The 27,872-nt window shown below is 47.2% G+C and overlaps 1 protein-coding gene across 3 annotated transcripts in view; it reads left to right on the top strand.

The window, feature by feature from the left end:
• Positions 1 to 25,490, top strand: part of Rab3 (RAS oncogene family member Rab3) — a 107,346-nt gene extending 81,856 nt beyond the window's left edge. For all 3 annotated transcript variants that reach the window (XM_037431912.2, XM_075875869.1, XM_075875868.1), the window contains exons 2-4: positions 18,719 to 18,943; positions 23,385 to 23,503; positions 24,714 to 25,490. In XM_037431912.2, the coding sequence (XP_037287809.2) occupies positions 18,719 to 18,943; positions 23,385 to 23,503; positions 24,714 to 25,035 (666 nt within the window). In that variant the 3' untranslated portion in view covers positions 25,036 to 25,490. The remainder of the gene's footprint in view (positions 1 to 18,718; positions 18,944 to 23,384; positions 23,504 to 24,713) is intronic.
• Positions 25,491 to 27,872: the final 2,382 nt, after the last annotated feature.

A 27,872-nucleotide genomic window follows, 5' to 3' on the forward strand; every position in this document is an offset into this window, starting at 1 on the left:
TCTCTCCCTAGGAACACTTGCAAATTGTGAGCGTGAACGGATACCGCGGAGAAAACTTTCGCGTGCCATCAGAAACGTCTCTTATTCATTTTTTTCATCGGCGTCCAATTTTGAAGTACACTTCCTTCAGTTAGCCTAGTCTAAGTGTGGGTGATTAGCACACAGAGGCCCTCTGTGCATTACCTGAGCATGAAGCTCCTATTAGAGTTGACGCCTCGGAGAGCGCTGAAAACCCGCGCAGTCCTCAACACCTCCCTTTGAATCGGTAATCGCTGAAAGGCTGCCTTCGGGGAGCCGTGCTCTGGGAGTGCGGGTTTATTTTTTTTATTTAGTTTTTAATCCGTCACGCACGCGTAATTCTCTCGTTAAACCCGCAGCCGCCGCCGAAACTGCGTAATGCCCGCCCACCTTTCCACGAAAAAAAAAAAAAAGTAGCTCGCGAAAGTGTGGTCGGGAGCAAGAGGGAAAAACAAGGACTGCCTATAGCGTCGAGCGTGCATTCTCTTTCTCTAACTCGTTGGTGTCCTTTTGCGCTTTCTATGAGCGCTCACCATCCTCGCATGAAATTCATTCGGTTCGGCGCATTAGCATTCTCAATGATCGTCTCCCGGCTCCCACTACGCCGCCGCGCAGTCTGACTTGAGCGTTGTACTCTATGGCGCCGCTGGAGGAGGCTTTCCATAAATGCGTAAACGGAGATGATGCCCGGAGGTGGCGATGTGCGCGCCCGCTGTACGTAGGCACACATCTGGGAACCGCCGAGTGCGGCGTGCTATGATTCGCGGCGTGCGATGATCCTCGGCGCGAACGCCTCGCCGCGGGCTTCCTCCTCGACCCGATTATCGCGAGCCTTCCGTATCTGGGGCGTATTTTCAGTGCAAGCCGTTTATGGTATCTCGAGGAGTGTTTCGAAAGCTCACATATACCAGCCTCTCTATTCGTGGGTGGGCGTGTTTCGTGGGTGGTAGCTGACTGTGTGTGCGTGTGCACGCACGCGCACACGTTTGCGCATGCCATTAACGGCACAGTGTCGTTGAAGGTTGATTCTCTCCACTGTGGAATGTGGAGAGGGGAGGCCTGTTTTGAATATTCCATTTGTGCCGCTGGCGATCTTGTATCCGGCGCACTTCGGTCAATTAGCCACCGTGTCCCTTAAGTACTTGCGGGTACTTTCCCGCATAGTTTAAAGGCCGAGGAAAGGTGCACCTCGATGTCGACGTAGGAAAAGAATGACACAACGCTGCTTTGAGTATTGTGTCTGTTTACTTCGGATGACTGATCTTTCATTATAATAATTGCTATCCGTCAATCGATAATTCAGCCGTGAATAATTGCGGTTGAGGCGCTTATAAACTTTTATATTGAGGTCTTTGAAGATAAAAAAATGTGCTGTTATCATCCATTAAAACACATTTATTTAGTGTGACTGACAACCATCTGCTACGGTTGTGATTGTATGGTGCTCCTCTTGCTTTTTTTTTCTTTTCGTTGTCGTGAAGGCGGGATGGTGCGACTTGCGATGAATATTGTCACGATGAGTCACAAGTACTGGGGGGATTTAATAAAGCACCAGGTAGCTAGCACTAGGACGATGCGTCAGTCGTGGCTGGCTCTCGAGCAAAGAAGAACGCGATCTTCTTTTTTTCTCCAGATTTGGAGCCGCTCTTGCTGTCAACCCACTACGTGCTGGCTGCATTATCCCCCCTTCCGAAAAGAAAAAAAAAACAAGTACCAAAAAGAGGAAAGGGAAGTACATAGGAGCACCGCGATGCTACTACATAGGCACGTGAAAAAAAAATGGAAATTCGGATGAAGTGAAAGTAAAAATTGAAGAGCGTGCCAACATAGGAAACGTCAATGAACGAGAAAGTAAGTTCACAAAATAAACAAAAAACACAAAGAACGCTGTACGGTAAACGAAAAGTTACGAACAACGCGCAATAAATGGCTTCATGCGCAACACATGAACGACGTCCGGCCTCAGCCGTGTCCTGCTCCGTGCATGGGGTGTTGAGTCCGGAACCACTTCGTAGTTCACGTCACTGACGCGGCGTAACACTTTATATGGGCCAAAGTACCGGCTCAGCAACTTTTCACTAAGGCCACGGCGGCGGACGGGCGTCCACACCCAAACTTGATCTCCGGGGTTGTAAAACACTTCTCTGTGGCGGGTATTATAGCGTCGTGCGTCTGCCTGCTGTTGCTGGCCGATGTGCAGTCGCGCGAGCTGCCGGGCTTCCTCGGCACGCTCTGCGAATTCTTCGGCGTCTGTTGCCAACTCGTCTTCGTCCTGACACGGTAGCATTGAGTCTAGCATGGTCTGCACTTCGCGGCCGTAGAGAAGCCGAAATGGCGTGAATCGCGTGGTCTCTTGCACGGCGGTATTATACGCGAAGGTCACGTAAGGCAAGATCCGGTCCCATGTTTTGTGCTGTACGTCGATGTACATTGAGATCATGTCTGCGAGGGTCTTGTTCAGTCGTTCAGTAAGTCCGTTGGTTTGCGGGTGGTACGCAGTTGTCCTTCGGTGTCTGGTGTTGCTCAGTTTGAAAACTTTGTCCGTAAGCTGCGCCGTGAATGCCGTCCCTCTGTCCGTTATTACACTGGAAGGAGCACCGTGTCGTAACACGATGTGGCGCATGAAAAATTGTGCTACCTCAGAAGCCGTGGCTCGTGGGATCGCCTGGGTTTCAGCGTAGCGTGTCAAATAGTCGGTCGCGACGATCACCCATTTGTTGTTGTCCGCAGACATAGGAAATGGCCCGAGAATGTCCATGCCGACTTGGTCGAACGGCGTGCAGGGTGCTTCAATGGGCTGAAGCAAACCAGCTGGCTTAACAGATGGTTGCTTTCGGCGCTGACATTCCCGACAGCTCTTTACGTACTTCTTTACGCTTGCTGAAAGTCCTGGCCAATAGTACCTCTCACTCACTCTGGCAAGTGTCCTTGAGTAGCCCAGATGACCGGATGTGGGTTCGTCATGGCAAGCGAAGAGGACGTCGTCTCGCATGTCTCGAGGAACCACCAGGAGGTAAGCACGATTGTTCGAACGAGCATTCTTCTTGTACAGCACACCGTCTCGTAGGCAGAACGACGTCAACGAGCGGGATAAATGACGTGGTATAATTGCGCCCTGGCCCTCTAAATTATCAATGATTGGACGAATCTCTGCATCATCTCGCTGTCGTTTGCTCAAGTCTGATGCACTAACAGCGCCCAGAAAGCCTTCGTCTTCCTCTGCTTCCTGACTGACGACATGAAGGGGTGCGCGTGACAGTGTGTCAGCGTCCTCATGCTTACGGCCGGACTTATGGACGATGGTGACATCAAATTCCTGCAGCCGCAAACTCCACCGTGCTAGCCGACCTGAAGGGTCACGCAGGCTTGCCAACCAACAGAGCGCGTGATGGTCCGTCACTATCTTGAAGGGACGACCATAAAGGTACGGGCGGAACTTGGTGATTGCCCACACGACTGCGAGGCACTCTTTCTCCGTAGTGGAATAATTCGCCTCGGCACGGGATAGAGAGCGGCTGGCGTAGGCTATCACTCTTTCGATGTCCTCTTGACGCTGAACGAGCACTGCACCGAGCCCAATGTTACTAGCGTCGGTATGGACCTCCGTGTCAGCATCATCGTCGAAATGAGCGAGAACGGGCGCTGATTGCATGCGCTGTCGCAGCTCATCAAAAGCTGCTTGTTGCTCGTTTTCCCAGACAAACGGCGTGTCGTCCCTTGTGAGACGAGTCAGAGGTTCTGCTATCTGTGAAAAGCCATGAATGAATCGGCGATAGTAGGCGCACAAACCAAGGAAGCGCCGGACGGCTTTCTTATCGACAGGAGCTGGTAATTCGGCAACAGCGGCAAGCTTGTCCGGATCGGGGCGGATTCCTTCGGCGCTAACTACATGACCAAGAAATTTTAGTTCTTTATAGCCGAAGTGGCACTTCTGTGGCTTTAGTGTGAGGTCCGCCGATCGGATAGCCTCCAGCACGCTGCGCAGGCGGTGAAGGTGCTGCTCAAACGTGGTAGAGAAGACCACCACATCATCAAGGTAGACAAGACAAGTCTGCCACTTGAGCCCTGTGAGGACAGTGTCCATCATTCGCTGGAAAGTTGCCGGTGCTGAACACAAGCCAAAAGGGAGCACTCGAAATTGGTATAGGCCGTCTGGAGTCACAAAGGCTGTTTTCTCACGGTCTCGCTGATCTACTTCGATTTGCCAATACCCGCTTTTGAGATCGAGAGAAGTGAAATAATGGGCACGACGAAGTCTATCCAGCGAATCGTCGATACGTGGCAGCGGATACACATCCTTTTTCGTCACGTTGTTAAGCTTTCGGTAGTCGACGCAGAAGCGTAGCGACCCGTCCTTCTTTTTGACAAGTACGACTGGAGATGACCACGGGCTGTTCGATGGTTCAATAACGCCATCGTCAAGCATCTCGGTGACTTGCGTACGTATTGCTTCACGTTCTTTGGCCGACACGCGGTAGGGGTTCTGGTGTATCGGACGTGCGTCTTCGTACGTGATGATCCTGTGTTGAGTGATGGACGTCTGGCGGATCTTTGAGCAAGTTGCGAAGCAAGACCTGAACTCGAACAAAAGCGCTCGTAGTGCAGTCTGGTTAACGGTGGGCAGATCAGGATTGATGTCAATATTACTCATTGACGTGTCGGCGGTATCCACTATTTCGGACGTGAAACAGTTGGTGACGTTTGCTACTTCGTGGGCAAACGCTATCGAAGTGCCACGGAAAAGATGTCGATGCTCGTTGCTAAAGTTGGTTACGAGCAATTCAGATCGACCATCACGAAGGTGTACTACACTTCTAGCTACACAAATGCCTTGCTGCAGGAGGTGTTCTAAATTTGTCTCAGCCACCACATCGCCATCGCCCAAACCACAGCATGTTACGTCGACTAGAACACTTGTTCGTGGAGGAAGCGTCACACTCTGTTCAGAAATACGGAGTACGTCGACACGCCTTCCACCATCTTGCACGTTGATTGCTCGCTGGGCTGAGAACGTGACGCGGCGCTCTTGCAGATCAATGATAGCTCCATTTTCTTGTAGAAAGTCAATTCCCAGAATGACGTCACGGGAACATTCGCGTAGAACAAGGCAGCTTGCTACGAATGTGTACCCTTGAATCTGTACTCTAGTTGTGCAGGCACCCAGTGGAGTAACGACGTGGCCACCAGCTGTCCGAATCTGCGAGTTATGCCACGGCGTGATGACTTTCTTCAGCTGCGTTGTCAGTTTCCCGCTCAGTATGGAATAGTCTGCGCCGGTGTCCAATAACGCATTAACTGCACAACCATCAATTGTCACTGCTATGTCGAGTGAAAGTCGGCCATCCTTTGCAGCAGTATGTGATGTCGGACCGGTTTCTGTACAGTTCTGCGTCAATGGGAGGTCTTCAGCGCTTCGACGTTCAGCGACCCCGCCCCCAGAGGTCGCTTGGTCTAGTTTTCCCGACGGGGGCTGGGAGACCGTGTGGTAGAATACCGCTGGGGCGTTGATGAAAATCGCCTCGGTGATGGCGAGCGCGACTGGCGCCCGGCAGATGGTGGTGCATGCTGCTGGGAGAGGTAGTTTTCGATGTCGCGCGGTCTCTGGCCGTAACGAGGTGGCGGTGAGTACGCAGAGAAGCCGCGAAGCCCAAGACGGCGATATGGGCACTGGCGGTACAAGTGATCAGCTTCTCCACAGTGAAAGCACAGAGGCCGGCGATCAGGTGTGCGCCAAACATCAGACTTTCGAGGAGACGTGCGCCGATCGTCGATGTACTGAATTGGTTGCACTGAACGATGGGCGACAGAAGCACCAGGGACAAAGGCCAACGGTGGTGGCGTGTACGTGCCTTCGTAGTACGGCATGTGCTGCGCTGACTGTAGTGAAACAGCAGGAACAGGATGGACGAATAATGGCGGCGATGCAGCAGGGCGTTTCAAAGCTTCTGCGTAGGTTGTCTCACGGCGGTATTCAGCAGGAGCTGGCACAGCTGTATCATGAGGCAAGGTGTCCCGGAGGGCCTGGTGCAGCTCATCCTTGATTACAGTTGTAATAGAGTTTACTGTAGGATGAGGTGTTACACCAGCCTTTTGTAACTCTTCACGTATTATACCACGGATGAGTTCACGTAGATAGTCGTTGTTGGTTCTAGTGGCGGTGAAAATGTCGGCAGTAGACATGCCATTGACTTGCCTGTTGTATTGGTTGGATCGCTGCTGCAGCATTTTTTCCATTGTCACGGCCTCGGACAAGAATTCCGCGACCGTCTTCGGAGGGCTGCGCACGAGGCCGGCAAAAAGCTGGTCCTTGACACCACGCATCAAGTGACGCAACTTCTTGTCCTCCGTCATTCTTGAATCGGCCCGTCGGAAGAGGCGCGTCATGTCTTCGACGAACGTGGTCACAGTTTCGTTTGGCAGCTGGACGCGGGCCAGAATAGCTCGTTCAGCTCGTTCTTGGCGATCAGCACTGGCATACGTCTGCAGAAGTCTACGAGAGAATTCGGGCCACGTCGTCAGCTGTTCCTCTCGGTTTTGATACCACGTACGTGCCCCGTCTTCGAGATAGAAGTAGACACGACCCAGTTTCGCCGCGTCGTCCCACTGATTCAAGGCGGCTACGCGCTCGAAATCCGCCAACCAGTCCTCAACGTCTTCGTGCTCCGAGCCATGGAACGTCGCCGGTGCGCGTGGGCTTTCCAACGTGTAGCGGTTCGACGTCGTGCTTCCCGTGCCGGTCGCCGAGGTTTGCACCGAAGCGCTGGTCATGTTTGTCGACGTGGTGGGAGCAGTATCGTCGGCTTCCGGAGGCAATCCCCTGATTCGGCGGCTGGTCCGATGCACGGGAGTATTGACTGGCACTGGACTCGTATCGCGGCTTCCTGGGGGGGTCTGTAGCATCCGTGAGACTACCCAGCACCTCCACCAGTTGTCACGATGAGTCACAAGTACTGGGGGGATTTAATAAAGCACCAGGTAGCTAGCACTAGGACGATGCGTCAGTCGTGGCTGGCTCTCGAGCAAAGAAGAACGCGATCTTCTTTTTTTCTCCAGATTTGGAGCCGCTCTTGCTGTCAACCCACTACGTGCTGGCTGCAATATATCTTTTTATGGCACCTGATTTTTTTATTTTTTTCAGTAGAATAGGAAGCTTAGTTGGCAGTCAGAACGTGCCATACCTTTGTAATGTACAGAACGCTGTGGAACAATTCTTTATTGCAAATTTCACGCATTTTCTATTCGTCTAAGGATAAAGTACCCTGGTGTTATCAATGCAGCGTTGGCAACCATTTGGGCTACAGTTGGTAGATGACCTGTCATATCTACCAAGGAGACCGCACAACTGCCGCGTATGTTGCTCTCCAATGTGCATGCGTTCTGAAGTGCCGAAATGCTCTGCCGAACATTGCAGGACTAGCGTAGCTTCATCGCAGCCATTCCATTTGTTCGCACGTCCGCCTGAACTTTGCTTTACAGCGTGAAACGCACAGAATAAAATAAAAATGCCTAAATTCAAGCTGCGTCTGAAAAGCTTCGTAAATATTCTGAGAAAATAAAGGAGACCAATTAGATGCACTGATGTTGAAAGTAATTAAAATTGAATTCAACATACTTCTGACATCGGTCGTCGAGCTGTTTAAAAGTGACAGCAAACGCTTCCTGCGGATTCGCTCGAAGCACCGTGATTACGTGATGCTGGGTACCTGCAACGCCTTTTCCACATCTTTTCTCCTTCTAAGTATTTAAATGGGGAGTTTTAGATAAGGGTACATAAAGCTTCTCGTTCGTGTTTGTCGTGCATGTGTCGTACGCTGCCCTCGTGCTGTTTCCCGTTCAGTGACGAAAATAGCGATGCAACGAGTGCTATCACTGCGTGCGCTATTTCGAAACGACATTAGCAACTCTCAAGCACACTTACTGTTCACCTCTTCAGCACTCGCACTAACACTCCACGAGTTTCTGTTGCCGTTTATCTAGATTTGAAGCAAAACCCCGTGTTGACATTGTGCACTTTTCTAGCCACTTTTCAACGAGACTCCTTCTCGCACTGACTCCGTTAGCTTAATGGCGGTGTGCGCCACTGCTTCATTTCGATGAAGGTGAAATAAACTTCATTTGTTCCTAGAAGTTCCTGACGAGACATTTGACTTTGGGGATGTCTTATGGGGATTATCTTGGACCAAGCCGCCAGGACCAACCAGGATAAGACCAGGTTGATCATGAGTTCTCCGAAACAACCGCCGATGAGACACCCCCTCCCTTTAATTATTGGACCAAGCTGCCAGGACAAACCAGTATAAGACCACGGCGATCTTAGGTTCTCTAGGACCAACTGCGATGAAACACCTCCCTTCGTCTCCTGGACCAAGCCGTCAAGGACCAACCAGGTAATTAAGACCAGCTGCTGATGAAACATCCACCCTCGTCTCTTGGACCAAGCCTCCAGGACCTATCTAAATAGAAACAAGTTGGTCCTGGGTTCTCCAGGCCAACCGTCATTGAGACATCCCCCTTCGTCTCCTGGACCAAGCCGCCAGGACAAACCAGGATAAGAGCAGGACTGTTTTGGGTTTTCCAGAACCAACCGCCGATGAGATACCCCCCTTCGTCTCCTGGGCCAAGCCGCCAGGACAAACCAGGATAAGAGCAGGACTGTTTAGGGTTTTCAGAACCGACCGCCGATGAGACACCCCCCTTCAGGACAAACCAGGATAAGAGCAGGACTGTTTTGGGTTTTCCAGAACCAACCGCTGATGAGCCGCCCCCCTTCGTCTCCTGGGCCAAGCCGCCAGGACCGACCAAGTTGTTTTGGTGGCTTGGTCCCGGAGAACCCCGATGAGACACACCCTTCCCAACCTATGGGTGTCTCATTGGTGTTTTCCACCACCAAATAGTTCATCGGTGGTTGCTTAGATGAGCGCCGCAGTTGCTGGCCGGGCCCACGCCGATACTGGAAGTGGATTTCCCCAAAGTGGGCGCTTCTTCCCACTACTGTCAATGCGTATACGTGAGTGTCTTGCCCTTGCTATAGTGGTTTTCGGGGCGAAACTCCTTAGGGGGCTGGTCCCGCGTCAGCGTAGTAGCCATCGCGAGTACTCAGAGCGCTCACTAGATGGCGCTGTGGTACTCGCACCGAAGAACGTGGATGGACGTGTTTTTTGAGCGGTCCGGATCGACTGCGCAGATAAGTGTTTTTGCATGTTTTGAGCTTGTCTTTATAATTATAAGGCAGTGGTTGAAATCTTCGTAGCACTTATTTTATGGTACGGCTTTTTCGGGGGCCAGTCACCAGGTATTTATTAGTTAGTGCGGGTGTGTGTGTTTGATTTTTTTTTGTTGTTGTTTGTTTCTTTTTTTTTCTTTCGCCACCCCGTGGGGGAGGTGCGCGTACATTGAACGCGCAAATTTTTGTAGTAGAGCTTAGACTTTCTTTTTTTTCGTAGTGCAGGGCTTGAGTTTAGAATTATCGAGTATAGGGACAATTGGTGTCAGAAAGGCATGGTTAAAACGACTGTAAAGTGTTCAGGATGTGGAGTGGGTTTGAAAGTGGACCCAAGCGTAGAAGCGGATGGAGAAGAGGCTGACGCGAAGTGTAGGCAATGTGAGGTCGAGGAAAAAATGGAGAAAATGATGGTTGCCCAGAGTGAACTGCTGATGAGAATCGCCGAGCTCGAGACTGCGTTGGCGACAGAGCAAGAGAAAACGAGGGCAATGGGAGAAAGACTGAAGTCCGCCGAGGAAGCGCTAGCGAAGCTGAACAAAGAAGCGACCTACCCAGAGAACAGTAGGGAACCGGCAACCAGAACGGTGGAGAAGGAAAAGCAAGCAAGTTTGGAAAAAACAGGTTTAGCCGGTTCAACTGTCGCAAGGCCCAGCTTCAGCGAGGTAGTGGTGGGGCAGGGAGGGAACAAAGCAGCCGGCGTCACAGGTGCAAGTAGTCCCCAGGTGCAGAACGCTCCAGCTGAAAAGTCACAGCATGTGATAATCGCCGGGGACTCGAATTTAAATCGATGCGCAGAAGAGATCAAAGAGAGGGTAAGAGGTGACAAGAGGGTTGCAGTAGGGGAGTTCCCAGGACGCAGGCTGGAAGCAGTCATGAGGCAAGCGAGCGCAAAGCTCAAAACGACAGCTGATAGACGAAACCTCGTGATAATTTCAGGCGGTTTGAACGATGTCCTAAATGAAGATGCAGCAGGACTAGCAGCCACACTGGCGAAAGGCGTTGATGACATGTGCGCCACTTCTCCTATGGTACAGGTAGTGATATGCACGATACCGGAGGTACCGGTGCGTGATAGCAACCTGCAAAGAGCGGTGGTCAACGCAAACCAAGAGATATGGCGGATGAGTCGAGAGAAAGGCTTTGAGGTGGTGGAAATAAACAGAGAGGTGCATAGGTGGGGGGGGGGGGGTTTCAACGAGACAGAATTCACTTCGATGGGCGGCTAGGTCATGAGGTGGGTTGGCGACTTGCAGGACGCGCAGTAGCTTTTTTGGGGGGCAAGCGAGCCCTTCGGGGTGCAGGATAGCTAGTAACGAGGAAAACAACCAGGGAGACTCTTCGACAGGTGGTATGGACAGATACGATTCCAAAGTGGCACCAATATCTAAGATAGGTAGAGTCCGGGGCATAAATAGACGTAGCCACGAGCGCCGAGCGAATTCAGACATAGGGTATATTAACATGCAGGGTGGTAGGAACAGGCTGAAGTGGGAAGAGATAGAAAAACAGCTAAGGGAAGAGACGCCGATGGTATACGGTCTTGTAGAAACACATCTCGGGGACATGGAACAACCTCCGAACAATCCGGACTACGCGTGGGAATATTGTAATAGAACAGAAGGCAGCAGAAAGGGGGGTGGTATTGGGGCATTCATTCATAAAAGTACAGACTGGCAAAGGGTCAAGCAGGAGTGCAAGGAACATTTATGGGTAAAAGGGGAAGTGGCAGGGCAAATGACACTCCTTGGTTTCGTGTACTTGTGGATGGAAGCAAAGGCCAGAGAGGAAAACCAGGCAATGGTAGAGTGTATACCAAAGGACATTCAGGAGTTAGGAAGAGAGTGCCAGATAATTATACTAGGAGACATGAATGCGCACATAGAAGATATAGATGGGTATACCGACCCGACAGGCAAAATGATCATGAATATGTGTGATATATGCACCACAATAGACAAGGACAAATCAAGTGGTGCAATGGCTCCATTTTCACAAAAAGAGTGGGAAAGGGCGGAGAAAAGGGTTCCTAGTAGTACATCAACAGGCCCAGATGGCATTCCAATTAGGCTGATAAAGACATTAGGTCCGAAGTCTAAGCAGGCATTGAGAGAGGCAGTGAGCACAATAATAATCGATGGTGAAGTTCCCGATGGATGGAAACTTAGCAGGATGAGCATGATCTATAAAGGAAAGGGGGACAAAGCTGACATAAACAACTACCGTCCTATAACAGTGACATCAGTGGTCTACAGGCTGGCGATGCAGATTATAAAGGAAAGACTGCAGGCGTGGATAGAGGATGAGGGGGTGCTGGGGGAACTGCAGAATGGGTTTCGGAAACACAGGAGGTTGGAAGACAATCTGTTCTCACTGACGCAGTGCATCGAAATAGCAGAAAAGGAACACAGGCCCCTGTGGCTAGCATTTTTGGATATCAAGGGAGCGTACGATAGCGTGGTTCAAGAGGAATTGTGGGGAATACTGGACACACTAGGCGTGGAACATGTAGTCACTAACCTTTTAAAGGGTATCTATAAAAGTAACAAGGTAGTTATAAAGTGGGAAAAACAGGTATCCAAGCCTGCAGAGGTAAAACGGGGGCTTAGGCAGGGGTGCCCCCTGTCACCCTTATTATTCATGATGTACCTACAAGGATTAGAGGCAAAATTACAGGGAAGTGGACTGGGCTTCAACCTCTCTTTAGTCAAACAAGGAAAACTTATTGACCAGGCACTACCAGCATTAATGTACGCAGACGATATAGTGCTAATGGCCAACAACAAGGAAGATTTGCAGAGATTGATGGACATCTGCGGTAATGAGGGAGATAGGTTAGATTTTAGATTCAGTAAGGAAAAATCAGCAGTCATGATTTTCAATGACAACGAATGTAGTGAGCTTAGAATACAGGAGGTCACGCTAGAGATAACAGATAAATACAAATATCTGGGCGTATGGATAAGCAATGGGATCGAGTATCTGAGGGAACATGAAACATACGTAACGACTAAAGGTAACAGGAATGCAGCAGTCATGAAAAATAGGGCACTGTGGAATTACAATAGGTATGATGTTGTGAGAGGAATATGGAAAGGGGTCATGGTTCCTGGGCTGACGTTCGGCAATGCGGTCTTGTGCATGAGATCAGAAGTTCAAGCAAGATTAGAAATTAAGCAACGTGGAATAGGTAGGCTTGCTTTAGGAGCTCACGGGAATACACCAAATCAGGGAGTACAAGGTGATATGGGATGGACATCATTTGAGGGCAGGGAAGCTAGCAGCAAGATAAAATTTGAGAAGCGATTGAGAGAAATGGGGGAAGAGCGTTTGGCTAGGAAGGTTTTCAGCTACTTGTACATGAAGAATGTCGATAGAAAATGGAGGAAGCGAACCAGGAAGTTGACTGTTAAATACTTAGAAAACAGCAGGTGGTCAAACCAAAAAGAACTATCGGTTAAGAAGGAAGTGAAGGAAACGGAGACTGACATGTGGAGAATGGGCATGATTAAGAAGTCCGCACTAGAGATCTATCGAACATTTAAGCAGGAAATTGCCAAGGAAAGGATCTATGATAATACTCGGGGTAGTTCTCTACTGTTTGAGGCTAGGACAGGAGTACTGCGAACCAAGACATATCGGGCCAAATACGAAGGGGTAGACACAGTATGCAGTGCGTGTGGAGAGGAAGAAGAAACTGCCGAACACTTGATAATGTTCTGTAAAGGGCTTCACCCTATAGTTCAGGATGATGGCGCAGAGTTTTTAAAGCACTGGGGTTTAGGGACCGGGAGGGCAAAATAGACTTTAAGCAAGTAGACTTAACTAGAAGGAGGTTATCTGATTGGCGGCTAAAGTCAAGGCACGAGTGAAAATTAAACTCTTCACTGCAAAGTACAAATCCTCAAACTCACTTTTTAAGGAAAAAAAAATATAGTTTTAAGTTCATTAAGTATTACGGCTTGGTGGCGCCAGCCACCGCCCGATCTAAAGGGTACAGCCATATCCATCCATCCATCCATCCATCCATCCATCCGCTAGTATTCGGATTGCTCACCAGATGGTGATGCGACGCTCGCTCCACTCCGATGCGTGCTCTTGTGTTAAAATGCGTTCGCTCTTGGCGCGCTTCCCTTTTCGCCGACAGTCTGTGTGCTTCGAGTGTGAGCGACGAAGACAAGGCGGTGGAGCAGAGGGCTCGGAAACGGCTGCAGCGCGTGCTCGCCGTCTTTACATGATGATCGACTGGGTAGATTTACGGAGGATTAACTGTTTACCGATGTACCTCCGGAGCTTCGCCTACTCATGATTATTCACTCCGTGAATATGCTCTGATATATTTTTAACAAATTTGCCTGTTCACTGAACTTTCCAGAGCCAGGTTGTGTTATTAAGAGTGCAATTTTTAACTGCAGTGGCGCCGCGCTAAATAACGGCAGACTTGACACTAGACTGGGTACATGTCGTCACACCATATCAATAATATTTGCTGTGGGTTTAACTTCCTAAAACCACCGTACGATGATGGGGAACGCCGTAGCGGAGGGCTCCGGTAATTTCGACCACCTGAGTTTTTTTGCATGAGCACGTATATCTAAACACAAGAGCTGTCGCCATTCCATACAAATACTTTGCGCTTTTCATTGATACCGTTATTTCTGCCACTTCCAGTGGCAGTTTAAAATTGTAAGACCGAGTTTAATCGCGAATAGTATACAGTTGAATTCGTCGCTACAGTTTTTTTTTGTTCTTTATTTTGGCCAGCACCTCGTCACATGTGTTGTCAGTCTACCTAAAGCTGGCTTTTCCACACTAAGACCTATTATGAGGAGAAACCCGCTTCTAGGATTTTTGTTAGTTGCAGGACGGTCATTTATTGAAACCGTTCCAGTCAGTAAAAATATATCTCTCAAGCAAAAGCGATTCCGTTCAATGGGTTTTTTCGTTCTTTGTTTCTTTCTTTCTATCTTGTCTATTTCTTTCTCACAACAAAAATACAGTAAATGACAGTGTTTTTGAAACCTGGCTTTTCCGTATAAAGAATCGCTTTGCGGAGAAACATACTTTACGGACCGTTTTCGGTTTGCAGAGAATCGCATATGGAAATATTTCAATCAGTCAAGTTTTCTTAGACACTTCCAGAGCTTGTCGGCTCTATTCAAGATAGAAAGATTGAAAGGTGTCATTTTCGACGAGCTTTCGGCTTGCTCTTGAGAATGTGGGGTAAGCGTTTTCTATTGCGTTGCATGCCGCTTGGGGTCGATGTAGTCTGCTATATTAGAGTTTCAAGGGTGGTGTGTTTAGAGTGCACGATTTTTATTGTGGCTTTGCAGTAGTTACGTTAAGGATGTTTACAGTCTCTTCTTGTAAATAAGCTCAAGATATATCTATATATACATTGCAATTTTCGGTTATAGGATGTTTTGAAAGAACGCAATTCTCTTCGCTGTACATTTCTGATGCAGAGATGGAGAAAAACAAATTGATTCTACTGACACTGAATCGAATCCCCTTCTCCATTTTTTTTTATATTTCGCCGATGAATGCGAAAATGCTGTAGGACCGTGTGCTCAGATTATGGTGCATCTTGAAGAACCCCTGGTGGTCGAAATTTCCGGAGCCTTCCACTGCGGCGTCTCTCATAACCATAGCGTGGTTTTGGGACGTTAAAGCCCACATGTTGATCAATCACCCTTTACGTCCGTCAAATACAAAGGTGGCTGAAGAGCTGCGAAGAAACTTGCGACACAACGCGTTTTCATGAAAAAAAAAACAATCGAGTCAAACAAAAACTTGCGGCTAATTTTCCCAGTGAAAGCAACCGCAATATTCGAAACATTTAACCCCACTAACATCATTATGGAGCACTGCTTTAGTGCTAGTAAATGTACAGACATAACGCAAACTATACATTTTTCAAAGCTGAACAGCTTATAGTATTATTGCATCTCGATGATTGGCTGTATATGTTAGCTTATATCTCCTGATTCTCGTCATTAAAAAATCGTTTTCTTCAGTTTTAGCCAGGAAATTTCGCTGTGTCGATGCTGGTTTCAAAACTGTTTGCGAAAGTTCCTTCGCTTCTCGTAATATGCCTCGCATTGACGACCGTCGTGCTATAGTGTCTAGAATATGCAGTATATCCTAGACATTATGATCGTTCAGTGCTCATACGAGTCCGGCATCGGCCGTTTGCGTCAGACCTGCAGCGTCGAACTAAGTCGATCGTGGCCCGCTCCTCAATCGGGCGGCTTAATAGACTTTGCCGTCTTTTTTTTCTTGCTTTTATGTGCTTTGCTTCGAGCATCCGGCGTCCTTCGTGCGTCACCAGCGTGGGCAGCTGTTTCGGGAAACGAACTATCGTTTTCCCCAGAAAAAGCGCGCAGCGGTTTGTTTCTGGGTCGCGCCTTCGAAGCTGTCTTCCCTGCGGGCATATCATTGCTGGGGCGGAGCCGGCTTCCAAGTCAGTTTTTTTTTTTTCTTTTTTGCTTTCTGACGGGAACAGCTTGATCTTTTTGCATACAGAGAAGCGCACTCGCGATCGCCGTTTTCGTGTTTCGTCTGCTGTTCGTTTGTGTTACTCGCGACTCCTCGCTTTCCCTTTCTTTTGCTGCCGCGTCATAAAGCGTTTATTTATAGACCATTACGAGGTTGTCGTGGAAAGTGAGGGAGATGTACGAGTGAGAAAGTGCGAAACTGCCGAGATGGGGAGCGGGAGAGAAAGTGCGACACTGCGGCGCGCTCGTGCTTTTGGCAGCAGACGACGCGCATGCTAGCGCCGCCGGAGGGAAAGGAGAGAGGAGGTTGAAAGAAAGCCGGGCCGCATGCCGACCCCGTGTCAGTTAGGCCTAACGTGGGGCGCTGCGTGGCCCGGATCCTGGCCACGGATCTGGGTCACGGGCGCAGCGCCCCGATCCTGGAAACGTTCCGTTCCCGCATGGTCGATGCGGGACATTGTGCGCTGGGAGGGCAGGCTAGTGAGGGGCCCTCTTTGGCGGCGTCGCCGCCGCCAGTCTGTGCTCCTTATTGGGTCGGAGTTTCGCTTCTCTCCCTCCCTCTTATGGCGTTGTCTTTCACGCCGCGTGCAAAGCGCCTGTCCGCCCCCTTTCCGATCCAGTTTGCTCTTTCTTTTCTTCTTGGACGCTTGTATCGTGAGCCTTGTGTCATGGCTGAAGACAAAGCAATATTGAGGTCGTGCTTGATGGGGTTCATTCGGTTGTTCCCGGGTGCATATGTCTTGCCACTCGCCAGAAGTAGGTCACGCTTGTTTCCGGGGGGGGGGGGGGTGATATCTTTCATTTTCCTCTTTCGCTGAGCCGCTACTGTTGCGCCGTCGGCACGTTTTAGTAACAGGATGTCGAGACGTGGACAACTTCTCGCGTTCATGATGGCAGCTTGTCAGTTTTTCAGGAAAAAGAGAATGGAGTTTGCATCTCGAGGCCTAAGGTTCCTAGACACAAGATCCCACGTTGCACTTTACCAAAACCTGATTGACCCATGCAGCATACTTTCTACCTCAGGTGTCAGCTTTCCGGTAGTCTACTAGCTCTATTTGAAAGTTGTGGCATGCGACAGTGCCACGACACTACTCTGCCATCAGAACTGGCTCGCTTTGCGGGCGTGAAGACGCCTGAAAGGAAGAACATACTGGCACTGGCATCAGAATCGGTGCCATATTTGGCCACACACGTCGCCACATTTGGCTACTATGTCTTCAATATTCAAACAGTTCACTTGGTTCTGTTTTACTGTAAGCCGCCATTTTTCGCGTATTACGGCTTTTCTTGATCCTGGAAAAATGTATTCGCAGCAATGGATTTTTGTTCTGAAGTGATGCCAACATGAAGTCGATAGGGGTTAGCTTGGTCGTTTTAAGCTTGATTTCTAACTTTGGAATTTAGCTACACAATTAATTATAAAAAGAATTTTAAAAATGGTCTTGGGACCTTGGTTTTCCATAAAACACGGATTATATTGTCTCCTGTAAGGGTATCTTTTTAGAAAGGTACTTGTGTTTAGAAGTGAAGCCGACTTCAAAAGTGTATTGTCATGAATTCTTAATTTTTTCGGATTATTATTCTATCCAAAAAACACTAGTGTTTAGAACCCTAGAAAGGGTGCCGCGGTGCCTTTAAATGCATTGAATGTATTTTTAATTTCACTGCCTTAATAAGGCACTTTCGGTTTCGATATCGAGGAGGCAGCTCCGCGATCATTCTTACGTCACGAGCAGACAGCGACTCGTGTCGTACTAGCAGCAGCTCTGTTAGTCACATATGGTACACGCGAACAATGATGAATGAATTGTCTTTCAGTGACTACGACGTAAATTTTTGTAATTTTGGCTAAGCACAGGACACAGTTGGCGAACCCAGGAATCTTTTTGACTCGTGATAATGTCTGTTGCCATAGAGCTTGCTGTGTGACCGCTGTTTAAATTCGAAGTAAAATATTTTATACGTATTTTCTAGCTCTTGTGTGGGTAGAGTGTTAATGATGCATACCAAGAAAACTAACAATGCCCCTTTTGCCATGTCTCAGAATTGTACCAGTACCCTTTTAAGGACGTATGTGCTAGCTTGGTTTCTGTAAGTTGGCTTTCTCATGATGTGTATGCCAGTGAATCCAACTCTTTTCACGGAGTGGAGATTGCTGTTCTTGTACGTGGGCTTAGCAAGCAAACACCCCTTAATGTGCACCTTGATGGCTGTGCCATTGTCATTTGTTGAGGAGAATGCTGGGAATTGGCTTGAACAACAATGAACATACTCACAACCTGGTCCTTTACACCAAACTGGTCTCAACCATGTCACCTCTTTGTCCTGCACTAAATGGCTTCGGTAGACATCTCCGTGCACAGAGCAGATTTGCTCCTAATTTTCATTCTTTTTGCATCGAGCCAGGACTAACATTGTGGTGTATTACTATCTCTGTATGCCTCAGATGTACACTTAAATGCCATTGTGCAGGTTTAAATTAATTTGTTATTATTATTTGTAGCAAGAATTTGTGCAGTCGTGATTGTTCGCCAACGTCTCATAGTCAACCTTCCTTCTTGGAAAAAAAAATATTATAAAACTGGTTTACACCCTACTAGTTGTGCTGATGAGCATAAGATTGTGCTCCGTTTGGAATATGGCTACCACAGCTGCCGTCTTCTAAAGGGAACAGATATTACTGTACAGTTACTACTGCAACTACCAATCATAATAATAATAATGACTGTAACATAAGTGTGGTGGGTCACAGCGAAAATACTCTTGTACTGTGTTTTCCATGTGCACTAAAATTCACAAAGTGGTCGAGATATTTCCATGGTGCTTTGCTTCAGTCACTCATAACCCGCTGTGGATTTCTGCTCCTTTGAAACTTGCTGTTAAATTTGAAGTTTTTAGAGTTGTGAAGACTCTCGTATCCTGTCTCTTGTTCCTGTTGTGACCAGCTCTCTCCCTCTTTTTTTTTTCTCTTGTGTGCGTGCAGATGGCGGGAACGCAGGACCAAAAGTGGCAAAAAGATGCGGTGGACCAGAACTTTGATTACATGTTCAAAATCCTCATAATTGGAAACAGCAGTGTAGGGAAGACGTCGTTCCTGTTCCGGTACGCCGACGACTCCTTTACGTCGGCCTTTGTCTCCACGGTAGGCATAGACTTCAAGGTCAAGACGGTCTTCCGACATGACAAGAGGGTCAAGCTCCAAATTTGGGTAAGTCTGGCTTTTTCTTGTAGCTTTTTTACTGTGTGGTATGTAATTTAAGATTTAGTAGTGCATAGTCATGCCCAAGGACGAAGCTTGGGAGTTGTAGTGTAGCATGAAAGAACCATAAAAGTTATAATCACCGTATGTAGAAAATTGTTCCCAAATGTAATTTGCGCACAGACAATTGTGCCGGTTCAGTTTTGCTTCAATGAGTGCAGTCATTGAATGGAGTGGTGATGTTACACAATGTTAGACACCAAGCATGCCGCTAGTCTGGTAGCATCTGTTAAACTAAGTGTGCAATGTCACCCATAATGATGGTTTCGCTTGTAGCAAAATGATGTTCTTGCTCATATAAACATGTCGTGTAGCATTACACCTCGGCATTTATTTTGCGAGGCATCAGAAACAAAGATTAGGCATTACTCATAATGCTGACCCCGTGTTAGCAACAAAATTGTCTCCCCTTAAAGTTACACTAAAGGAAAGAAAGCATGGACACTTTATAAATTCCAATGGGGGTTAGGCAAATGCCTGTGGCCATTTGACTGACTATATCATGTCTTTCTTTTTTACACTACCAGTGGAATGGCATTGTTATTAAGAGAAATATGTGCACTTTTGATATGTGAACATGCTGCTGCAAGAATGTTACGAATACATGTTATAGTAGTAAGGAAGTCACAGGGGTTAGAACATCTGTCTCAGCTTGTTTCAAAATTTTGCCCGGCCTCGCTATCCTTTTCCGCCATAGGGAGGGGAAAGGCATAGCCCGTGGTCGTGACTTTGCCCTCTTCGGCAACGTGACGAAATGTCAGCGACTCGTCATCATCATGCAGCCAACGACTGAGCGGGGCAGCCCCAACATGAGCACGTGACGTAGCAGTGCGGGGAGGAATGCTGGTGTGATGAGCACCCTTCCCCTAGTGATTATGTAGCGAGATATCTCTCTATCTGGGAGGCTTTCGTTCTGGCAGTACTCCTTCTCTCGGTAGTCTCCGGCTTTACAAAACAGCAGAGGGCAGCAAAGGAAAATGAAAATGTGGACTGCACGGTGAAACTGCATCATTGCAGGTCTGAGCTGCCGTTTCCTAGGCCAAAGGATCAACTGACGAGCCCAGAGGCACATCACGTTGTCTACGGTCAAGCTTTCGTCACTGCACGTGTGAGGGGCATTGGTGGAAAGAATAAAGGGCACGGAAATTGTTTTGGGGGCGAAGCTCCATAAGGTCATGGCTTTTCCGTGGCATGCGCCATAGCCGTAATGACACTGATGACGATGAATATGATGACAATGATGATCATGGACAACAAAGGGCTTGTGCAGTAGATGACGTCTCGATAAGCTCTACGATGCATTTTGTATGACTGAAAACAACCAACAAGCACCAGGCCAATGTGCACAGACCTCGTTTTTGCCAACTTCAGGCTAGATCCGATACCACAAAGCAGTAATTATGAAGGTGAAATGGAATTCACAACTCAACACAACATACCATTTGTGACCAATACACCTTTTATATAACTGTTCACTATTTTGTGAGTCATTTACATGCTTGAGTGAGACACATCACTGAACTCGCTCACGAGTTGTCTCTGAGTGAGTCCGGGTGAGTAATATTTTGGCGAGTTTGAGTCCGAGTGAGTCTAAATGAGAAGAATTTCAGTGAGTCTGAGAAAGTCCGGTTGTGGAACACATTGATGATCGTGCTAGCCAGAGTGAGTATTAAGGACAAGGTATGCTTCATGAGTGAGTCTGAGTGAGCTCTAAATATTTTGCCGACTTATGATGAGCGGCCAATGTCACAGCTGATCTACGATGACAGCGAACGATCCTACTACTTCGCCCACTCATCACCATTCAATTCAAGGATGTGCCGTGTTTTTGCCAAATGGAGGGTCTGCACTGCTTGCAGCGCTGAAATATTCGGAAATTGTGATTGCCGCAGTCTACTGTAAACTTTGGCGAGCGTGTTTGGGGGGCGTAGAAAAAAAGTTTGAGCCTGTTTACTGGCCCTTTAACAGTAAACCAGACAGTACATTTATAACGAGTGTTTTTATGGCACACTGGGCTTCATTATAACAAGGTTATTGTACTAGAGCTACATGATACAGCCACCATTTAGGATCAAATCACGCTGTTTTTATACTTTTCCTGTTTCTGATATGCATCGCACTTCATTTTGCTTGCAGTGCACTGTGAAAATTGCACAGATTGTGGTCTAAGTCATACGTAACTGTTGCTTCACCATATTTAGGACTGCCTAAATGTGTCATGTGTATTATGTATACATGTTTTATTAAATTTTAGTTGCAGCTTACAAAGTACCATGAAATTCTGAGCAAGCCCCCTACTATGAAAGATAATCGGACAAAATTTAAAGGGGGGGTGGTAGGCCCTTGCTTGGTCATGGATAGAAAATTTGAGATACTGGGCTGTGAAAAGGCTGTGAGAAGAATGCACAGCTGTGCTTTTCATGAAATGCTTTATTGAATATGCATGCATTTACCATTTTTACTGAATCAGAGGGAGTCCTCGTGTGAATTTTCATGCGTTAGGACTGAGGGGGATAGACATTCTTGAAATTTTGTGACAATTTGTGAGATCTCCAATTGAAACTCTGAGGCACTACATCGTAAGTACACTTAGAAATTGTGCATATGTCTCACGACTCTCAGAACTCGAGTTCTCAGGAACCACCGCTGGAAGATTCTGTAACGGAGAGCAGGTTGTAAAATAAAGCATTAGAAGCGGCTTAGCTCGGCTATGTCAAGATATACGTAGCATGAGCTATAGATGGTCGAACGAACCGCGGATGCACAAATGGATGGACCACGGAGGGACAGACGAATCATGAGCAAACGAACCACGAGTGGACAGACGAGCCACGGATGGATGGATAGATGAACAGATCAATGGACTAGCGAGCGAGCAATCGCACGCAAGTCGAGCGCCTGCCTATTAGTGACACGCCACTCCAGGGGTTTCTAGGCTCTCTGATGCACCAGCTGTGTGCTGTGTGATGCCGCTGCTGTTCGTGCTTTCACAGAACTGCTCATCCCAAGCCACGCGAAACGACTCAACCTCAGCCAGTATAGCTTGTGCTGCAAAAAAGATGCCCAGAGGGAAGGAGGGGATGGCATTGTTTTGGTCATTGGCACATATTTTAAGTCTCTCAAAAAAAAAAAGAGAGGGGCGCTTGCTTGGGTAAGATCCCTTGCTTGGGAATTAATGGTCAACACTATGTGAAAATATGCATGACACATTACTTTTGCTTGCATTTTAGTGGCATGGGCAGTCTTGTAGTTAAGAAGACAGTCACTGCAGCATTTCCTTCTGCATACGAAACTAAAAATAAAGCATTATAAATTAAGGATGTCATGAGACCCTAGGTTGTTTTTTTAATGTGCACCTCATTCTTGGAAACTGAATCGGAGGATAAGTAGGCAATAGAAGTGTGCCTAACCCTGCAAAAGCTGTGCTCACTCCTTGCAAGACAATTTGGAGGCGGATGCTGTCTGATGCCTGTCCGGAATAATGGTTTTGTGCAGCACTGTGTTGGTAATGAGAGGCCTGCTAGTCTTGAAAACTAGAAAAGCTGTCGTACACCAAAGCCCTCTACACTGAAACTTCATTATAACAAAGTTGTATCTTACCCAAAAATGGTTCATTATATGTGAAAATTCTTTATAAAAGTACTACATTCCTATCACTATATCTACTGCAAGACTATTTTTTAGTTACTTCGTTATATCCGATAGTTTGTTATATCTGAGTTCATTATATCGAGGTTTGAGAGTATGGGTAGAACATACTCTTCTTTCACTTTTCAGTCATGAAGGCTGGCGGGGCTTCCAGCATGCCTGTGCCCATTTACTACTTCAGATAGCATGATGCTACTGTGCAAAAGTTCACTTCCCTTGTTTCAAGCTATGCGCCCTGGTAACCCAGGTATTGTGAATGAGTGGCACCCAATCCACCATTTCAAGAATGCCATAGAGAATCAGGACTCCTCTTATGTTAACAGAGACTTCACATTGAGTAATGCTACTGTCTTGACTGTGTTTGTGAACTTCAATCACGGAGTGCCAGCGAAAACACAGAAACGCACACAGAATAAGAAGTCGGCACACACAGGCGAAAGCTGAACACGTACACAAAAAGAAGGTGGTACACACAGACGAAAGCTGGATCCCAGAGTTCATCCGCAGGTGCCGCCTTCTTCTTGTGTACTTGTTTCTGTGTTTTTGCTGGCACCCCATCTTTGAAGTTCATGATACACAAACTGGACCAAGAGGTAGCGCTTATTGATTATCGCAAATTAATGCAACCCTCTACCATTACATTGTCGTTGGCCATGAGAGATTGCCAACGTGTGTGAATTGGCTCATTGTGCTTTCATTTTGGGAGCAGAAAGCAAGCTCTAAGCAATCTGATTCCTCGCAGGATACAGCTGGCCAGGAGCGCTACCGAACAATCACAACGGCCTACTACCGTGGGGCTATGGGCTTCATCCTAATGTATGACGTTACTAATGAAGAGTCTTTCAACAGTGTTCAAGACTGGTGAGTATTACCTCATCACCCAAGCATAATGGCAGGGAGGTATAGCTCCTTACTGCTACCACGTGCATTTTATTAGCTTGTATAGCAGATTGAGGCAATGTCACCTTCATTTAGTTTGATGAGCATGTCGTGTTCTAGCAAAGTAAGTTTTATGTTTTCTGCAAAGTAATTGTGGTTTTTCCATTAGCCTAGTATAATGTGTAACTACTAAAGTTTGTTTAAACAATGACAGACAACTCAGTAAATTTAGTTTATCTCTTTTGCTATTTCGGAAACTTATAATGCGGTTTATGCTTTTTTTTAATACAAAAGCATGTAATTTAGCTCACAAATGTACTGAATTTCTTACAATGCACACAACTTGTTCAATTACCTTCCACTTAATGGCATTCTGTCACAGTAGTGTTCTGGCTTAGGCGAAAAGTCTCTCTAACTGCTTAGAGTTGCTACCCTCATTGTGAAAAATCTTGTAAGCATTTGTGTTATTGTTAAAAATAGCCCTACTTGTGTAATAGACAAAGCAAATTGTTCGGTTTCCGAGTTCAGGGGGTAGTACACAGCTTGCATACCAGGATAGAGCATGATAGTTTTAGAAGATGTCACAGAACCTATTTCAGCCGCTTACTTTCAGGGTAGGAGCTAAAGGTGCACATAGTCTCGTCAGAGGAGAGTATAGGGCCAGAGTTGTTGGTGTCCTTTTGTTTTTGCTGATAAAAATGGCTGCCCTGACCATAGGCATGTGCAGCAGGGAGGCAATGAGCCGCCCTTCCCCCCGGTCATCTAACAGGGGCACCAAATCTGCTTTGTACCTTTTACTCAGTCAGACCGGTGTCATCATTAAATAATGTGCAGCGTTATTTATGTCCATGCAAGTTTTTAATGACGTCATCCGAGGATTGTTGACGTTGCCATCAAAGAAAAAAAAAAACAATTTTTTTCCATCTTTACCTTTGGAAAGACAGGTGCCAAAGCAGGATATTGTGAGAAGTACTTTGTCGCTTCATTTTCAGTTTTGCATCTGTTGTGGAGCTTGTTTATTTTAGGACTTGACCGAGACGAGGGTCTGTAGTAAACTCTGCCCCTCCCCTAATGGAGAACACTGCGCACACCTGTAGCCCCGATCGCCCAAGTTTGTCAGTTCTGGCAGCAGCATTTGTGTACGAACGGTTTCGCTCATGCCGACGCTCCACTCTCTCCTCGCACCTCACAGGGTGACGCAGATCAAAACGTACTCATGGGACAACGCCCAGGTGATCTTGGTGGGCAACAAATGCGACATGGAGGACGAGCGGGTGGTGAGCGCCGAGCGTGGCCGGCAACTGGCCGACCAGCTCGGGCTCGAGTTCTTCGAGACGTCGGCCAAAGAGAATGTCAATGTCAAGGCCGTCTTCGAGCGCCTCGTCGACATCATCTGCGACAAGATGTCCGAGAGCCTCGACTCGGATCCCGCGCTCCTGGCGGGCGGCGGCGCCAAGGGCACGCATCTCACCGACAACCCCGCCGCACCTGCAAATGCCTCCTGTCAGTGCTAGAGCCCCTCCTCTCCTCTTTTCCTCCTCGCCCCTGCCCCCCTCAGGTCAGCCTCTGCTGGTTGAGCTGCTAGTTGTGACCATGTGGCACTCAGCTTCCCCATGAAAGACAGTGTTCTCGGTTGATCGCGTTCTGCAGTACTTTCATTTTTGTGCAGCATAGCATCCATCCCTGTGCCTAAGAAACTAATGGCTATATATAGAACAACAGAAACTTCATCTATAATCGGGTACAACTTAAGACGCTCGGAGAGACGACCGATAAACTGCCGTGCCCAGATGACTGAAGTGTGGCAGCCAATCGCCATTGTGACTAAAAAACAATTAGTCTTGCACACAACAATGTTCTCTATAGGCAGGGTTACCAGCTGTCCTGCTCATCACATCAGCCCATTAATGCAGGATTGTGTGCATTTGTTCTTGATGAAGAAATAAAAATGTCACAGGCTTCTAAAGTTCATCCGACTATAGTTTATAAGGACGCATTAAAATATAAAGTTCGACATGCAGACACTGACACAAGAGGGTACAATCTTTCACAAAAGAAGACATGTCGCAACCTTTCCATTGATAGTCACATTTGCCTTGTCCATTTCCTTTCACTTGCATTTGTACGTCCACACCTGACATTTCTTCGATGCAAATTCCTGGTCTGTATTTCAGGACAGCATTTGGCTGCATGGCACATGAGTAGTCTTGTTGATTTGGTGCACGGTTGCATTCTACAGGTGAACTTGAAACTTGGAATGTCATTGTAGGATTCCTTGAATAGTATAATTTACTGTACTCTGGTATAAAAAAAAAGGCACATTAAAGGGCCAGTTGGTTGAGTGTTCAACCAACTTGCATTGATTGTGTGGCAATAGAACAGGACAAACATTTGAAAAAAAAATAATAATAATGCTAAAGAAAGAGTGCAGGGCACTCTGTAATCAATTGTAAACAATGGTCTTTTTTACTGTTGGTTCACGAACAATTCACATTCGTCAACTACACTTTCGTGCCTCGTGAAGCCTAGAGTTAATGATTAGGAGTGATGGGGTGGGACCTGTTACTTGGAGTTCACCACTAAGAAACAAGCCTGTATTATATCAGCAAAGTGAATGCATTTGTAGAAATTGGAGGTCGCAAATTGGTCTGTCACTTCACTGGCAGGCATAAACCAAGATCACTGTCTTTCTGCCACCTTATGATGTTTGAATGTCACTTATACATATAATTTAAACTGCAAACAAGTGTTTTTGTTGTTCTTTAAAGACTCATGCTTAAACCCATGTCTCGTGTGCTAAACACAGGACCCATATGTCTCAAGAGATGTGCTCACCCCAGCACAGGATAGACATAAGTCAGCAAAGGTGCTGTTGGTAAACATCATGCTCATGTTTGTGCAGATCACTACTGAAATTTCCTAAAGGTCGGCTTTTGCTCATTTCACTAATTGGAAGCTGCAGAAAATGGAATGCATGTAACAAGCTATTTTCAAGAATACCTGTCTAGCATATCTAGCATAAGTCTTCTGCGCTGTGTTCCACTGCAGTGCACCCTGTGTTTGCATTGCCTTTGCAAAAAAGTTTTTGCTGCAGGGCAAATGCCTCAATGCAACTAGATTACAAGCCAGGAAACATTTGGAGTAGTTTCACTGGCAAACTGAGCATGTAACTGCACACGTATACCGTACCACGTAATATGGAATACTATTCCGTGTTGGTTCTTATTGGTCATTTTTTTTCCCCCGTTAATCAACTAAGCGACCACTTCTGGTGCTGTGAGCACTTTTCTATGGACATTTCGAAATACCTCGGTGAGCCCCCGAATGAGCTACGTGATGACACTGTGAACACGAAATGGTATTTTATATATGGCAGCAATAATATGGAACATTTTGCATGGAATTCGGAATAGTATTTCGTATTTTCTGGTATGAATAGGTTTCTATGAATCGAACGATCCTGGCGCAGAGGATGGCGTTGCTAACTGCTGCACTAAGGAAAGTGAGGTAAACCGAGTGCCCTGTGGTCTGAGTCGAGCATTCTTGAGCCAGCGCAGGCAGACCAGAGGCGCCCCTGTCCCTAGTGTCCACGCACCCCACTCCCCGAGTGCTAAACGAGCGCTGCTCCCTTGCTGTTGTTGTTGCTGCTGTGACCGCTGCCAGCTTGACTGCCGCTAAACAAAGCGAAGGCTGCGCCTGGGTGACTGCTGAACTGTGTCTGTGTAACGTGTTATCTCGGCCAACCGTAATGGCACGAACTGGTCATTCTACTCCTGTTTATGAATTACAGTGAGGGGTCTATATTCTTGTTCATTTGTTTTTCTTTTCTTGGGTCTGATTATTGTTGCAAGATTTTGAGTGACATTGATAGCGATACGTTGTGACACATTGCGGCACACAGATTGTGAAGCATTGATGTGATGCATCATTTTGCTTGACAGGCATTGGCAGCCCGCCACACACGTTGTTTCTCTTAATTGTCAGCGCATTCGATGCTTGTTTCGCGAAATCTCGGTAAAAGGAATCACACACCCAAGGTCATTTTAGGCTGAACTAAAACTTGGACAACTAGGTTACAAAGAAAAAAGTATGTTGGCATATGTTCAAAATGGGAACACCAATAGGTGTAGTGAATGTACTTGCTTCTTTTTCATATTAATGTTGTCTGCATGCCATTTTTTTTTCTATCTTTTCCCTAGTAATGTTGAGGTGTCCAATGATGAGGTATCTCTTGCACTGCAGCCTACCATGCGACTCCTAGTGTATACTTTCACAGCTGTGATCTGGGTTCTAGTCTTCAGTGATAACTCTCATGCCACAGCCAGTGGCTGTGCTGGTCTCGCATTGAATA

This window comes from Rhipicephalus microplus, chromosome 10 (assembly GCF_043290135.1).
Source record: "Rhipicephalus microplus isolate Deutch F79 chromosome 10, USDA_Rmic, whole genome shotgun sequence".
Lineage (NCBI taxonomy): Eukaryota > Metazoa > Arthropoda > Arachnida > Ixodida > Ixodidae > Rhipicephalus > Rhipicephalus microplus.